This window comes from Malaclemys terrapin, chromosome 7 (assembly GCF_027887155.1).
Source record: "Malaclemys terrapin pileata isolate rMalTer1 chromosome 7, rMalTer1.hap1, whole genome shotgun sequence".
NCBI lineage: Eukaryota > Metazoa > Chordata > Testudines > Emydidae > Malaclemys > Malaclemys terrapin.
The window spans coordinates 44,199,190-44,216,578 of NC_071511.1; the positions used below are offsets into that span (position 1 = coordinate 44,199,190).

Genomic DNA, 17,389 nt, shown 5'->3' on the forward strand with positions numbered 1-17,389 from the left:
AAAGTTACTTTTTTAGGCTTCATACTATTCACCTTTAGGGCTTTTTGGAAGATCCTTCTCTTTGAAATTTTCCCACCATAACACAAATTATATTTATTTAAAAACAAAATACAGAGCCCCTATAACTAGGAAGCAGAAGACTATGAAGCCCACAGGGACTTCTTTATTCCAGTTTAATGTATCTGAAAAAGCAACTAGATACCATTATGATGTACTAGGACAAGGGTGGTGAATCTGAGCCTGAGAAGGAGCCAGAATTTACCAATGAGCATTGCCAAAGAGCCACAGTAATATGTCAGCAGCCCCTCATATGCTATCCCACTCCAGCCCCCGCCATCCTGCCCACCATCAGCCCTGCCAATCAGTGCCTCCCCCTTGCTCCCCTCCCCTCCGCAGCAATCAGCTGTTCTGCAGTGTGCAGGAGGCTCTGGTGGAGTGGGGGGAGGAGCGAGGGCATGGCAGGCTCGGGGGAAGGGGTAGGGGTTTTGGGGAAGGGGTGGAGTGGGGGCAGGACCTGGGGCAGGGCAGGAGGTTGAGCAGTGAGCACCCACAGCACATTGGAAAGTTAGCATCTGTAGCTCCAGCCTCAGAGTCAGCGCCTATGCAAGGAAATGTATATTAACCTCTGAAGAGCCACATGCGGCTCCGGAGCCACAGGTTGGCCACTCCTGTACTAGGAGGTAGATGGAAATGGTCCCTTGACTAAGGGATCTTTAAACTCTTAGTAATTTATTTTGACTTTTTGGATATGTTTTTGCAGTGTTTGGGATGCAATATTAAATGCAGTTGAATGATAGTGATGACATTTTTTGTGACAGTATAGGACTTACTAGATTATTTAATTGCTCATTTCTAGGCTTTCTAAATACAGTGGAACTCTGATTATCCAATCTAATTGGGACCAGGGCCAGATCGGATAACTAAAAATCCGGATAAGCCTGAGCCCTGCCGCCCATTCTCCATCTGTCCACTCCGGCTGGAGCCCCGCGGGTGGCTAGTGGTTCAGTTAATATGGAGAGCCAGATAATGGAGGCTCAAATAAATGGGGTTCTACTTCATTTGGTTCTTTTAAAACCAAAACATTTTTTACCTCAGCTATCTTCTAACCAAGTTTTTTGTTTTCAATTTCTCCTGTCTTTTTTTATTTTTGTAATGATTTCTGTTGTCTGTGTGTGAGTGCAGCGCTCCTCTGATAGATCATATGACTCTTAGTATGAGCAAAGTGCAATGAATGTGAGTGTGTTCCGTTGAGTACAGTAAAGCACCATGAATCTTCAGGATGTATGAGATGGGTGGAAAATTGAATTTCCTGGCTTTTTGTGAAATACTTCATGTTAGAGCTATGATGACAGGGTACTACTGTTCCTTACCCTTCTCTCTTACTTTTGCAGGAAAATGTGCTGTGTTATCATTCAAGGACTTCCTGTCTTGTAGACCAACAGAGATCTCTGAAAATGATGTGCTACTCTGTGAGAGCCGCTACAATGAAAGTGACAAACAGATGAAAAAATTTAAAGGGCTTAAGAGGTTTTCACTCTCTGCAAAAGTAGTGGATGATGAAATTTACTACTTTAGGTAAAATATGATTGGAAAAAAAACCATTTTTTCTATTTTTACTATTCAAAATTGCAACAGGTAAGGGAGGATCAAATCAGGCTGATCACAAATATTTAAAAATAATCTCAGCTGCTACCTTCACATTTTGCTTTCCTCCTGTCCACTGAACTCTAATTTTCACTCCAGGCTTTGGTAAAAGCTGTTATGTTCTCATGGTGTGATCTTGCCATGCAAAGATGTCAGAGCGAGGCCCAAATAGCCTCTCAATTGATGGACATTATTATCAATAAGGAATATTCATTGTTACTTTGTTTCCTAGTTTGGGTAGACAGACACACACCAGTTCTGCTTGAGCTAGCCAGCTAAAAAGAGCAATGTAGCTGGGGGTAGCCTGGGCAGCAGCTTGGGCTAGAGTCCCAAGTACATACCCAGGGGGGTTAGGCGGGTTTGTGCTCAGATAGCTAGCCCAAGCTGCCACCTGGGCTATCCCTGGGTACACTACTATTTTCAGTGCACTAGCTCAAGCAGAGCTAGCACATGTCTGAGTACAAACCCACCTGACCCCCGGGTACATACACAGGCAGCTTGCCCAGGCTGCCACCCATGCTATCCCCATCTACACAGCTACTTTTAGCACACAAGCTTGAGCAGAGCTAGCATGTGTCTGTCTACCCAAGGTGCAAAACATGCTCCCAGCTGCAGTGCAGGCATACTCTCAGAATAAGATTTACGAGTGATCTGTCATGCAGAGGATGTATTTTTTTTTTTTCTTTTTCTTTTCCTCAGAAAACCCATAGTTCCTCAGAAGGAGCCATCACCACTACTGGAGAAAAAGATTCAGCAGCTAGAAGCAAAATTTGCTGAATTGGAAGGGGGTGACGAGGATATTGAAGAGATGGCGGAAGAAGAAGGTGAAATCATTGAAGCACCTTCTATGCCTCAGCTTCAGACTCCACTGGCTAGTGAACTGGATATAATGCCATACACTCCACCACAGGTAAAGATGCCTCCTAAAAAATCTTGAATGGTATACCAGTCAGTATTCTCTATCCCACTCCCCCTCCATCCCAACCCTAACAAGAAAATAAAACAAAAGTGTAATTATATCCACTGAGGAGGTTTATATTTAATCTTAACAGCCCATGGAATAATTTTTCAGAACACTTCTACGTTCTAATTTAGTATGCATTGCTGCACTGTTGTAGCACAATTAAATAATTTTTAAGGAATACGTTCAAATGGGGAGATAATTAGAGCAAGTTTACACTATTGTGTGAATAGTGTGAAGAATTCTACAAAACTTGATGGTAGGAAGCAAGCAGAATTATGGTGGTGGGATGGGAGAAAATGTCCCTCTCCCCCTGCCCCTCCACTAAAATGGCCTAGTGGGTTTTTGCGTGTGTGTGTGTGTGTGTGTGTGTTTCTTGGTCTAGAACAGTGGTTTTCAACCTCTTTTCATTTGAAGACCCCTAAAAATTTTTGAATAGAGGTGCAGACCCCTTTAGAAATCTTAGATGTAGTCGGCGGACCTCCCTGGGTCCGTGGACGACAGGTTGAAAATCACTCGTCTAGAAAGTCCTTTTGCTCAGCTTGGAATGATATTTGTTCTCTCAATCAGAATATTCCCATGTTTCAGTTGTGAGGTCAGCATAATATATGGAAAAGTTAAAAACCAGTTAAACTGTTTTTCCCCCGTGTGCCTCATGCAATTGTATAGTTCTATAAAGTGAGCTGTGAGTTTGAGACCTGACATCTCTTTGAGGGCTGCAAGGAAGGGCAGCTGTTTAATAAATACTATTGAAGCATAGGAAATTTTGATGCTTTAACCATTTTTAAAGCTTTTGTATCTTGTGACGATTCCATTGTCTATTTGGGGTTATAATCCATTTTTCTTACAGTCCACTCCGAAGTCTGCCAAGGGCAGCACGAAGAAGGAGGGATCAAAAAGGAAGATCAACATGAGTGGGTATATCCTATTTAGCAGTGAGATGAGAGCTGTGATTAAAGCTCAGCACCCAGACTACTCATTTGGAGAGCTCAGCAGGCTTGTAGGAACTGAATGGAGAAACTTGGAAGCAACCAAGAAAGCAGAATATGAAGGTAAATGAAAACTAAAGTAACATATACTCGGTCTGCTTTTTCCTTTCTGTAGAGATGCAATAATTTTATTCAGATAAGTTTAATTATTAAAGAAGAATGTCTTGTTTGTAGCTTCATATGTGGAAAAGTTTAAATAAATGTTCATGGTAATGAACTGTAGGAGTGAAATAGAAAATATTTTAGTATAATTTAATTATATAGTGTATCATATGAACACTGTACTTTAGAAGTACAAGAGTGTGTCTCTGCCACAAAGTATTTTTGATGGAACACAGAGACATACAAAACAAGGAAACAACTCAGAAGTGGATGGGTATGGAGATAACATTGCTGGGGTGGAAGTTGGGAGGAAAACTGCTCAGGAGTTATTTGAGGAAGTGATGATTTAAAGAGGATTGGAGGAAGGCAAGCAAGAGAGCTTTGTGAACAAGGAGGGGGAGCTGTTCAAAGCATGGGAAGCAGGTAAGAAGGCATGAAACATAATGGAAAAAGAAGTCTTTTGCTTAATTAAAATTGGGCTAAAATAAAGTAGGACAAAAATAATAAAATAAAAATTCAGGATACCTAATCCGTTGCAATGCTGGGAATATAATCTTTTCAATTTTAGGATTGTCCAAGAGTTGTAACTGATTTTGTTGAAATATCCTTATTCCCTAAACGAATCCTAGAATGTTCTATAGACCAAAGAGTCCAGGCAGAAAAGTACTCCCTAAAACTTTTCTTTTCTTACCTGATATTCATCAGAGGTCTTGGAACTTTTTAATCAAACTCAAATCACAAGTGACACTCTTCAAGAGATCCCTGCCTGAGTACAGATAAACCATCATTTAAATCTCTTCTGTTGGTATTCACTATTACTGTTATATAAGTTATAAGTTTGCTTTTTCTTAAAGTGTTTTGTTGGCATGCTCATAACTCAAAAGCAGTTTTGGTTTTCAGACTAAAAATTTGCATGACATCACTTCCCCCCAGTGGATTTTCCATAGCATCTCTTTGCAGTGGTAGAGCGTAATGAGGCTCCATTTAGTCATTTGCAGGTTATCTGTCGCAAACTCCATAAAAGAAATAGTAATGCCGTTACATCATGAATGTACCATACAGTATGACATTTTTCCTATGCTGTAGTTTGTTTATACATCACCATAAGGTATGCATGGCACCTTATAGGAGAGAAATGTCAGGTCCCTTCTTATGTCCTTCCTCTCAAGAACAGTAGGATGGTTAGCATGTTTAAAAGATTCTAATTAGAGAAGCTAGATTATTTGCTTTTCCAGCAGAGTACACAACTGTAATACAGCGGTAGCAGCAATGCCCACTATAGTTATGGTTGCATAAGTAGTTCAATTTTAGTTGCCTTATTTTAATTTTTTTTTTTTTTTTTTTTTTAAGAAATTTTTATTAATTAATGGAGATCTCCTAGAATTGGAAGGGACCTTGAAAGGTCATTGAGTCCAGCCCTCTGCCTTCACTAGCAGGACCAAGTACTGATTTTGCCCCAGATCCCTAAGTGGCTCCCTCAAGGATTGAACTCACAACCGTGGGTTTAGCAGGCCAATGCTCACACCACTGAGCTATCCCTCCCTCCCACTTACAACTTACTTGTAACTAACTTACTTGCTTACAACTTTCCAAAGCTTTCAATTTAAACTTGAACTTTGCCAGACTTGGTCCCTGCCCAAAGTTAGATTTTTTTATTTTTTGCGGAGAGGGGAGTGGGGAAGCTCATGACATCTAACCTGATTTGCTTAGAGTATGTGTGGGTGGGAGAAAATATATTTCTTCCATTATGAAAACACACACAATTCATGCAAGTTCTAGTGTGGACACTGCAATGGAGGATAGAAAGATGAAATTTGGTGTGATGTTTACACCTCAGAAGTGTCTTTCAGTGTTCTCATGAAAATTGGTTTGGATTTGGCTGAGTTTGACCCATTGAAAATGAAACCTTGCACATGTGGGGTATAAGTTGTACAATTTTTAGCAATATTCAAGCACAAGTAGACTCATTGCACTTCTGCATGGCTAACTTAGCTGTACTGCAAATAATTTTGTAAATATGTACTATGAATGAGGCAAAGACTCATTGTAAGGAAAAGTGAAGCTCAAGCAGAGGGGCATCTTCCTGCCTTATAAATTGTGTTGGATAGGTCATTCCAGTGTTTCAAACCCTGGTCTGAAGGATTTGGGATTGGAGTCACTGAACTTTATAGTGAATTCCAGCTGAACTTTTCTAAGTCTGTGCACCTTTATTGCACTGCTGTGACAATGTTGTAAGTTGTAAGTTTCATCTGTTAGATCTGTGCCAGTTGTGACATGAGTAGACAGATTTTACGTAGCATTGCCCTGTACTAGGTAGGTCACAGTCCTGTTTCAAGACTCAGCATTCCAAAGTCGAAGTTACTAGCATTATGGTCAAATAGAAAATTTAACAGTAATTCAGCAGAGTGTCTAAGGGGCTTCTTCTATCTGATCATTTTTTAACTGGCCAAAACTAAAGGAGAATCTGAACAGCTGGGTCTGTCTTTTCTCCAAATTCTTTAATCACTCTGAAGAGGAGTGTTCACTTTCCTACTTTGGCATCTCCCCTTAAATGGCTTGTGTTCTCTGTTCTCAATCACATATGTGTTGCCAGTAATAAATTTAGGAGTTCCTATGCGTCGTCATCCCTTCCTGAAATGATTGATGAAAACACGGAAGGAAATGCCTAGAAGAAATGGAACTGGTCTTTCAGTGTATTTATATACTTCTAGAGGTTGCACAAACAAGTTACCCATGAAACATAGTTGTATGAAAGGCTTTTGGACTTCTGTGCTGGCAAAAGCTAGTGTTTTAGTAGCATATATCATTTAATCTCGTTGCTGAACGTCTCAGCTTCATTTGACACTTTATTGCTGTTTTTAGTAACAATTTTCATCTTTCACCAACTTCAAGAAAACTTTTAGTCCCACCATTCAGTGCTGTTAAAATCAACAGAGGTATAGGCTGCATTCATTTATTCTTTGTTGCTTCTCATTGCTTCAGTAGGATATAATATTCAGAGAAAACAAATCAGTAACTTGCATGCCCAAAAAGCACCTTGCGTGGGCATTTGGAATACCCCTTTTTTCCATGTAAAATTGTCTTCTTATCAGAGTCCTGTGCAGTCAAGCTTTTATTCTTATAGTAGCAGTGAGAAACTTGATCTAGGTACCAATCAGATTCACAATACTAAGAACACACATGCTTCTACAGAGCAGCACAATTTGAGTTAGACATCTGTAGCTAAAAAGAAAATGGCTATAAGGGAACTGTGATGGGGAAAGGGAGAAGTCAGAGGAAGAGGCAGAGGAACTATTTTGGGTCCATCCATCTGCTGCTTGTTATGTTCTAAAACACTAAGGACCTATCTACACTAGGGAAATCTTGCAAGAATTTTGCTACCACTGTTTCAACTCCATCAGTAGTATGGACATGGGGAGCCCTAATGTAGATGGGCCACTGATTCCCACTTGCATTTTAAACACTCTTATGACCTCATCTTGCTTGGGACAAGTCTAACCAACAAAGTGCTTAAAATGCCAGCAGCAACTGGTGGCACATCTACACGCGAGCTCCCAGCATTGCTACTGCTGGCTTAGCTGAGCCAGTGGTATGAAAAGTGGAAAAAGTGTTGCCCAGTTTTCCTAGTGTGGACCGGGCCTAGTGCTGGACTGCTGCTATCATGTTGGTAACACTGGTGTTATGATCAAATCTGTTCTTTGACTTTTTAAAATTAACTTTTTAATCAAATAAAACTTCACATTTTAAAAACTTGATGGAATATTTTTCATGATAGGTTCTCTAAAAGTTTTAGCTGGAGCCAAATGAAATCAAATTATATGCTGTATGAGTAGAATAATCTGTTCTATTTTATATTAGACTAAACTATGCCAGTGTTTTAATAGTCCTCTTTAATGAACAGATAATATTTTGAAATTCTGGGTTACAAAACAGAACTGAAAATCTAAAATACTTTTACAGAGCGGGCAGCTAAAGTTGCTGAGCAGCAGGAGAGAGAGCGAGCAGCACAGCAACAGCAGCAGAATTCCTCCCCCCGGGCAGGCACTCCTGTCGGGGCTCTTATGGGGGTGGTGCCGCCACCAACACCAATGGGAATGCTCAATCAGCAGTTGACACCTGTTGCAGGTAAAAAGTAGGAGCTATGACCATTTTTTCCTCATCCACTTTATCAAACCCCTTCATAACTCTGAACGCTTCTCTTGGGTCACTTTATTCCTACCGAAGAAAAAGCTCAACCTCTTCAGCCTTTCTTCATAATAAATATACTTAAACCTGAAATTATCCTGATTTTTCTCCCCATTAGCCTCTCCAGTAGTTAATATTCTTCTGAAAAAGGCTGTAAAATAGGTTCCTCCTTACTCAGTAGAGCTGCTCCCTGTTTGTATTCCATCATCTGTGTTCACTCTACTTATTCAAGGAAATGCTAACTCCTGTTAGTACTGCATAGGGAAGTGAGCTGGATTTTTTCTAGTGCATGCATCATCAATGGAAGTGTTAAGTAGGTTCCATTTGAAATCTTTTATTGTTGGTGACATGTGAGACTGAAAAATCCAGCCTGACTTTCAGATTCCAGGATGAGTTTGCAGATTTGGCAGCTAAAAAGGTTATTTTGCTTGTAAACAGAAAAGGCTTGATCTGGGATAACTGAGACAATAAATATGAAATCTCACATTGCCATTTTTACCAAGTCACTTCACAGAATAGAACTGCATTTTGAGGGCTTTTTCCACAAATCTGTACTATCTGGTGTTGTGATTAGCAGTCATATTCCAACTGAATTCAGTAGGACTATGCCAGTCCTAGGATTAGGTCCTAAGGCTGGGCAAAGCCCTAGAGAATATATTAAGGGAACCCATCCTACATTGGCAGGGGTATGTATTAGGTCTTTTCCTTCTCCAATATCTAATTCTGTCACAGATTAATTGAAAAGATCACATTAGTTTAGTCAAGTTCTAAAAATAGGACTTTGTACATACAATTAAAGTATATTTTATCTCTCCCTTACTGCATTCGAGTTGCTCCATTTGTTCTCAGTTTTGTTCTTTAGGCTGCAGCCATACTTTAAGCTGACAGCTTGAAGTTGTATTTTCTGTTATGACCTCTAAATTCCTCTCTGGTCAATAGGTTGCATGGATGTTCAATTAAATACATGTTTCTTATTTGGCTTATGATCTCCAGACTGCAAAGCATTTGTTTACACTAAATTGAATTTTTCTGTTAGTATCCCAATCCTGTTAAGAAATTCAGGTGGTTCTCTGAAATTCTCTGAATCTGATTGTTCATTTTTTATGTTCAGTTGTTATACCTTTAGCAGATTTTGCTGTCTTACATTTTGATATTCTCATCTAAATCATTTGCATATGTTCTAAACAAGAGTTCCCCACTACCACCTTTATTTTACCTTGAGAATATCTTATATAAGCAAGAAAAGCTACAAATTTCAGCCTCTCATGTCTTTATACTGACCATCAATTTAACATTTTTTCAGGGAGTCTTTTTTTTATAGCTAGTAATGCCCTTTGTGAAACCTTTACAAATGCTTTGTGACAAATCTAAGTTCTGCACATAATATTCACTGTTTACTTTATCTCTTGTGATGAGTTCTTCAAACACAAAGACCATCCTCTCATAATTCAGACTGATAGAAATGAATTTCCAAAGTGTCTTCACTATGTCATGCAAAATACTTCCAAATATTTTCCTTACAACTGATAATGGAGTCATCCACTTCCCAGTCTCCAGGAGTCTTTTTTGTTTGAAAATGTCTAAATAAATAAATTGAGATTTCACTTATTTCTTCCTCAACCTTTAAGCCAGTGATGAGGTAATAGAAAAATTAAGGACTGCATATATTCAGTTCTGTTACTTTCATCTGCATTAAATAACCCTGTGGGACTAGTTGCAGGACTTTTGTTCAGCGTCTGAGGCTGAGAAATCCTAGCACTTTCTAGGATACACATGTAGGGAACAAATCTCTAGTCACGTGTAAAATTATATATACAAGAGTTTCTGTAAATAACTGTGGCTTATATGGAAAATGGGGGAGGTACAGTTCAGAAGATGTAAACAACTATCCAAGGGGCCAAAAAAAGGGTTACCAATTAGATTTATTTTTACTAACCAAAACTGTAGTGGAAACTGCACACTGAGATATTAAAAGTGGTCACGTAAACCATGAGTTGGGCCAATCCTTAATTCAGATTTCACTACAGTATATTAAATCAATCAGCTATTGAGTAAGTATTCCATTGAAGTCATGCAGCATATGTACAAATAAACTTTTGTAATTGAAAGGAAAGTTTTTAAAAGATTCAAGTGTCTGACCTGAAGATCTTACTACAAGTTGATGTAGTAGAACTTTTTAGCTACTTTGGGACCACTTACTATATTGATATTTTTGTCTGTGATTTTAATTTTTTAAAATAAAAATGTGCATTGAAATATATTGATAAATTCATAGAGACCAGTTTAAAAATATTTGAAATCGACATCTATTACAATTTAAATGTTGAGCTAAATTTCTTGTTCGCCTAAAGAAACTTACAATGTGAGTGGGACCAAACCGTTATTTCTTGATTGTTGGCTTCACTTGAAACATGAAAAAAAGTTGATTTTTTCTCAGATCCGTCACAATGTTTTCTGAGCAAGCTGCTAGTTATTTTTCAGCTACAAATACCCTTTGCTCCTGAACACCCAGTAGTTCTATTTGAGAGTGGTCAATCAGAGCTATTGAGAGTTATCAATTGGTCTCAATCCAGATAGATTGTTCATTGTCAATGTCATGGAGACTCTGGAGGTGATTTCTCAGCATGCACTGTAGATTCTCCAATATTTTGCATTTTTAACCTTCTCTCCTGTTCTTTAGAACCTTCTCTGATCCTCAGTTGTCTTTTCATAGTATTACAAACGCCTTTCCTTAGCTCTCTGATAACATACCATGCAAAATTAACAAATTTCAAGGGACTGGAAACAGCAAGTTAAAATTCTAGGGCTTAATAAACACAATACAGACCTTTTACATGGCCTTTCTGGTTTGCTTACTGACAGTACCATACTTGGGTCTTCCTCACTCCCAAGAGATTGAGATTGTTAGCAGATGGTGCAGTATATTCTTCATTGTATCTTTTTCTTTATTATGAGGCCTAGGAAGCATCAGAGGTCAAATTCTGCCTTGATTTTTATTCACCATGTAAATCAACTGACTTCAGTGGGATTGCATGGGATGAAGGTTGATATGGCCCAGCACATCCAGAGCTATCAGATTTTTATTTCCACTTAAATACACCTCTGCCCCGAAATAATGCAGTCCTCAGGAGCCAAAAAATCTTACCGCATTATAGGTGAAACCACGTTATATTGGGGTAACGGCGGGGTAGCAGCAGCTGGGCTCTGACGGTGATTTAAATGGCCCGAGGCTCCCCACAGCAGCCAGAGCTCCGAGCCCTTTAAAGTGCCACCTGAGCCCCACTGCCTGAGCCCGTTGCCAGAGCCCCAGGGTAGCAGCAGCAGGGCTCCAATGGTGATTTAAAGAGCCCGGGGCTCCTGCCACTGTGGGGCACCCTGTGCTCTTTAAATCTCCGCCCAAGCCTTGCTGCGGGATATAACGCGGTAAAGCAGCCCCTCCCCCCCAGAGCGCTGCTTTACCGCGTTATATCTGAATTCGTGTTATATCGGGTCGCGTTATATCGGGGGTAGAGGTATAGTTGCTCAGGTTGTATAGAAGGTAATTTAAAAAAAAACACAAAAAAACACACCACTACATTGAGTTAAAGAGCATGCATTATAAATAACCTTGACAGATGAATTCTGCATGCATACCACAGAAAAATGCTTGGAGAATTTTATATATTGCAATTAGGTTTGGCCACAGAGCTATCCCACAAAGTATGGATGTGCATAAATTGATGTACTGAGTGTTGTGCTGTTAATTTGAATATGAATGGCAGAACTTTAATGCTATGTTAAAACTGTTCACATTAGAAACATTTAATTGTGGCTGAATTTATTCCTTGTGTTAATGTGTATTTGAACATTCAGCATTTTTTGCCCCATGAGAACATTACAAATACACTAAATACTAATTCATCCAAAGTATAGCATTTCATATTTATAACTTTTATTTTAATTTTTGTTCATTCTTGCAAGATACTAATTGTAGTATTGTCCTGCTGTACTAAAGGTGCTTATTTGTGGATAGTGCATGTCTTATTATTTAGATCATATTGCATGTTATTGATGCATGTTTGAAATTTGTTGTGTCCTTCAAGGCATGATAGGTGGCTATCCGCCAGTGCTGCCACCTTTGCAGGGCCCAGTTGATGGCATTGTTAGCATGAGCAGCATGCAGCCACTTCACCCTGGGGTGCCCCCACCCCACCAACTTCCGCCAGGTATGCCAGGCATCCCAGGCATCCCACCACCGGGTAAGAATGTCCACATTCACTCATTATTTCATCTTCATGTTCTCACAGTTTAACCAGTTGTTACAGAAGTTATCTGAAACTTGTTTGTTTGTAGCTTAACTGCTTGACTGTTGCCGAATGTTCCAGGTATGTCTAACTGTAATATATGTGCCATGCTGCTGAATATACCAGGTATATCCCAATTGTCCATTGAGCTTAATGGAATGTTAATAAATATTGGCAGAACAACATATATAGGGAACAGGCAACAAAAGATTTACCTGGTGAAATATGACTAGTCAAAATCATGTTATTTGGGCATGTTTATCAGTAGCTTCAAACCCTGAAAGCAGCTTAGTTCTTATCCTTGTATTTCAATAGAATGTACAATAATTTTTTACTAGATTCATAGGTGGGATTTCTTGTTGCCAGTGCCTGGTGGAAATCCTTTGCATCTGTGTGTTGTTATTTTTTTTAATTATATTCAAAGTCAGTTTAAATCCACACAACTGACTAAATATCTCTGTGTATTAGCAGTAGGTCAGATAATCAATTACATATACATATGATAAGATTAGAAATTGTTATTGTTATTTATTCACCAAATACAAAAGTTGAAGGCAGTCCTCACCCTTACTTTGCAATCTATAAAATGGCCAGTCACAGGGCTAATTATAAAATTTTATGCAATCTTACAAGTGAGTATAAAATAGTCTTTAGTGCTAGTGATTCAACAATATGTTATGTCCCAGAACTGATAAGAAGGTTCGTTTGAAGTATGTGTTGGTGAAGGGAATCAATCACAATCAAAATCTTCATTGACAAAGAACAGCATTTTCCCCCATTTGTCTTTATTTTCACATTTAAAATTTAAATTTCTGAGCAGAGCAAAAGATGAATGGTTATATTTTAGGAAAGCGGGCGAAATGCAGTGTATAGATAGGGCCGTTGTCTCATTCATGTTCTGGGACTGCTGGCCACTACCCTCTTTTATCCTCTTTACTGCTGCTCCTTTCCCCTTTTGCTCCCCACAGCATGCTCCAATGCTGCCATTTAAAATGTGGCACACATTCCGTAGTTAAGCTGTTAATCTATATCTTGTATAAGGTATCTTGTTTGCCTTTTATTTTCCATTTGCAACTACAGTAGATGTTTACCTGAAGTCCTATTAACATGGTTATGTATTTGAATGTAAGTGGTTTAAAAAAACCTCAGTCAGTATTAGATATGCAACCTGCATCCTAAAATGGTGTGCAAGATTCATATTAACTTCATAACATTAATGGGTTTAGTATTGTAGTTTGTTGATAGACTGCAAGATACAGATGCAACTCCTACTCACCAAGTCGGTAAAATTTAAGAGCAGGATGGTAGTAGTATAAAGGTTTGGTGGTGCCGCACTGTGCCAGGTTGGTGTGTACCTTTAAGAGGTCAGTTGTTCATTATCACAACTGGAGAAATAAGCATTATAGGTTCAACATTTTAGAACAGAGAAGGTAGAGATTCAAGGAAGAAATAATAGACCTTGGACTGAAGGATCCTCAGAATCTCATCTGGAACAGTGTAGAGTGAAGGAGGGGCCATTCTCAGGTGCTGGAAGAGGAGAGGTTTTTTCCATTTCCACCCCCCAAAAATCCCTAACATATCACACTATTTGCATTAGAAGAATTCTTACCTGTTACTGTATTTTTGTTACTGAAAATACATTTGAAACAGGGATGTCACAAGTTGGAAAATTAGCTCAATTTATGCTTAAGAATAAATGCCAATGAAAAATTACCGTGGCACATCTTTTAAAATCAACTTCAATCACCGATGTAGAACACTGCATGCAGATTACATCTGGTAAAAAATATGCATACATTTTCAACTTGAAAATTAATTATATTTGATTATGACAAGATGAAGCAGTGACACAAATAGAAAGAACAGCATCAAGAGCATCTTTCATTAATCTGTTCAGGCCCAGTTATCTTCATGTCATATGTCACGAACCAGATAGCTCTCAATTAGGTTTGTAAATTCATCTTTGAGTGTGACTTACCTGGTCTGTTCCCTGGTGCAGTTCATGTAGTAGGGAAAACGTGTAAAATATTTATCCAAATAATTGGAAATTCTTTATCATATGTAATTTCCAAAGTTAAAAAATAAGTGGATAACATTAATCTGTTTTACTCTTAAGACTATGTAAACTAATCTTATCACTTCAGTGTTAAGCAATGTTAAATTGCTTTTTTTATTAGAAGACTAATATAGTACAGTAGCATTTTTAAAAAAAAAAGGAATTGCATGGTTTTACTGCTGCTTGAACACATTTTATAATGTTGAATGTAGGGGAAATGTTGTATGTCACTGAATGGAACAAATCTATATTTCTTTTTCTTTTAATTATTAAACAAGGGATGGGATGATTGCTTTCAAATAAGAGATATATAGTTTGAATGGTGAGATTTAGTCAGACAATAACTGTGCAACTGGCAAAATGGAAACCAGAAAAGAATAGAATCTCTTTTAATTTTTTTTTTTTTTTTTAAGCGTGTGGGAAAGAGAGTTTTAAACTGAGCAGGCTGCATCTCAGTATCATGCCTTTTTTAAATCTAGAAACTTTATTTTAAAAGCAGTGTTGTTTCATTATGGTGAATAAAATTAATTTCAATGGTAAAGATATGATATTCAGTTAGATAATGATGCCAGATCTTTATAAAAGACAAAATGGCATTGGTCACTGAGATGAAATAAGACTAATTTTGTTTATATTTTAAAATGTAGGTGTTATAGGCCAAAGCGTTTCTTCCATGGTAGGCACTCCGGCACCAGGAGGAAGTCCCTTTGGACAGCCGGTAAGTAATTTTCATTCTTTATGAAACTTTAAAAGTCATATTCCATTATATTCTCTGAGTTAATATTGAACCAGTGTCTCCACAATGTGCTAGTGAGTGCTATGATGCAGTTTGTCTTTCAAATGAGATGTAAAATCAGGGCATTTCTGACCACTTATGGTCATTGACGATCCCATAGGCAGAGTATTTGTTTTTCTTGGCCAGATTCTAATTTGGTTAATTCAATTTTACCTAACAAAGTGCCCTCCGCAATTTAAATTAGACAGTATTCTTTTTTTCCTGTCCTAATTGATGTGAGTCACTTTTGTGCACTGTGTAATTGCTGATAACCTATATTTTTCCTATTTGTTTGTGAGAAGATTCCTTGCTCTGTTTCTAAACCATCAATAAACAGGCTGCACTTCTTTATTTCTTCAAAAACTCATAAAACCAATAGACACTATCTGGTTCTTCAACAATCAGGTCAGATTCTATTGATGATCAAATGTTCCTTCTCATTGATTAGTATAAGCCAATTGTTCATTGAGCATCCAATTCACTAGACTAATTCTAACATTTTAGAGGGGAAATGATTTTGGACTTCTAGAATTATTTTGAATCTGTGTGAGCCAGTCAGAAGGTAGTAAAGTGCATATGCAACCTGATTGGTTAACATTGTTCCAGAACTAAGTATTGTTGACCTTTTAAGGAGATAAATAATGAAAATTTACTGTCATATGGATTTTAACCAATCATGAACTAGGATTTTCTTACGTGCAATAGTGATTCTTGCGTGATGATGATTGTTGTTTATATTATGGAAGTGCTCAGGGTCCCCAAAGAGGATCAGGGCCCCATTGTGTAGTACAACTACATAAGATGATATAGTTCCTGCTCCTAAGCTTATCATCTAGTTTAAGAAAACAAATACTAGAAATTGCCTAACTCTGACAGTCCCGGTACCTGTGCACCTCATTGAAAAAACAGGGAGCCCTGTTTTGTGGAGGTTTCACCTGAAAATCTTTTTCTATTTTATACATTGAGTTGCCTGTGCCTAAGTCTCAACTGGTATTCATTCTGATGCTGAATTAAGAGACTAGCCTCTTGCACATCTTGTGGGGGACACGTGTTTATCTGAGTATTTCTTGGCATTCTTTGGAAACCATAGAAATGCCACCCTTTGATAGGTATGGGGTTAAAACAGGAAAGTCTTCACACTGCCTTTTACCTGGTTACATTTTTACATGGAGATCTGTGCAGCTGAACAAAAAAAGTGCTCACTCTCCTATCATTTGTCATTTCAGATGGGATTGCTTGGGCCACCTGGCCAGCAGGCACCGCCTCCATACCCTGGTCAAAGCCAAGCAAGTCAGCAGGTTATACAGCAGCCCACAACTCCAATGTTTGTCTCCCCTCCACCAAAGACACAGAGGCTTCTTCATTCTGAGGCCTACCTGAAATATATTGAGGGGCTTAGTGCTGAATCAAATAGTATTAGCAAGTGGGACCAGACCCTTTCAGGTAAGGCTTCTACACTAAAGTAAGACATTGGGGGGGAGGGATAGCTCAGTGGTTTGAGCATTGGCCTGCTAAACCCAGGGTTGTGAGTTCAATCCTTGAGGGGGCCACTTGGGGATCTGGGGCAAAATCAGTACTTGGTCCTGCTAGTGAAGGTAGGGGGCTGGATTTGATGACCTTTCAAGGTCCCTTCCAGTTCTAGGAGATGGGATATCTCCATTAATTTATAATTTCTAGAATACATTTTTTATTATTTTGGATCTGTATTTATACTGGTTATCACAGTCCTATCTTAGTAACCAGTTACAAAAGCAATTGTAGATTAAAAAGGATATTTGTTGACACTTTAAGAGTGCAGCAGGAAATACTCATTTGAAATAAACACAAAACTTATTTGTCCATGCTACTTCCATTAAAGTTAATGGAAGTCAGGTGACTATATTCACACTCAGCATCCTTAAAATATAGCTTGAAATTACTAGGGAAAAAAAGGTTCCTTGACTATCAGTTTATACTGTTTTGGCTCCTGTAATAACAAGATGACTGTGTCCCTTTAAGGGTGCACTATTGACTGCAGAAATATTAATTGACTGTACATTGAGGTAAAGCATGAAAGAAAATTCAGCACTGCTGTTTACGTTAAACTCAGCAAAAGCAGGCAATACAGTTTTTTGCTAATTCCAGGTGCCATTGTGAAATGCTGCAACATCTTGTTTTACAAGAGTTGAAAGAATTTCTTTGTTTAATTTACATTTTAAAAAAATATTAGATGTTGCTGCAATGCTCAAGATTACGTAAATATTTTATTTGAGATAATGTGGTGTTTGTGGAGGGTGAAGTATTAATTTAAGGCCCTGATCCTGGAAATTGGATCTGCACAGGCCTGACTTCTGCAGCCATACAAATCTTTATCATTGAAGTAAGTGTGAATCTCCCCACACAGATCTAGTGGCA

At 38.4% G+C, this 17,389-nt stretch overlaps 1 protein-coding gene across 12 annotated transcripts in view; it reads left to right on the forward strand.

Annotated features, from left to right (window-relative positions):
* The window catches only part of PBRM1 (polybromo 1), a 79,445-nt gene that overhangs the window by 57,968 nt on the left and 4,088 nt on the right, over positions 1 to 17,389 (forward strand). For 5 of the 12 annotated variants that reach the window (XM_054033390.1, XM_054033393.1, XM_054033391.1 and 2 more), the window contains 7 exons: positions 1,392 to 1,575; positions 2,344 to 2,554; positions 3,456 to 3,657; positions 7,657 to 7,821; positions 11,964 to 12,119; positions 14,868 to 14,938; positions 16,222 to 16,438. In XM_054033390.1, the coding sequence (XP_053889365.1) occupies positions 1,392 to 1,575; positions 2,344 to 2,554; positions 3,456 to 3,657; positions 7,657 to 7,821; positions 11,964 to 12,119; positions 14,868 to 14,938; positions 16,222 to 16,438 (1,206 nt within the window). The remainder of the gene's footprint in view (positions 1 to 1,391; positions 1,576 to 2,343; positions 2,555 to 3,455; positions 3,658 to 7,656; positions 7,822 to 11,963; positions 12,120 to 14,867; positions 14,939 to 16,221; positions 16,439 to 17,389) is intronic. The other 7 variants (XM_054033402.1, XM_054033397.1, XM_054033398.1 and 4 more) reach the window with 3 other exon arrangements.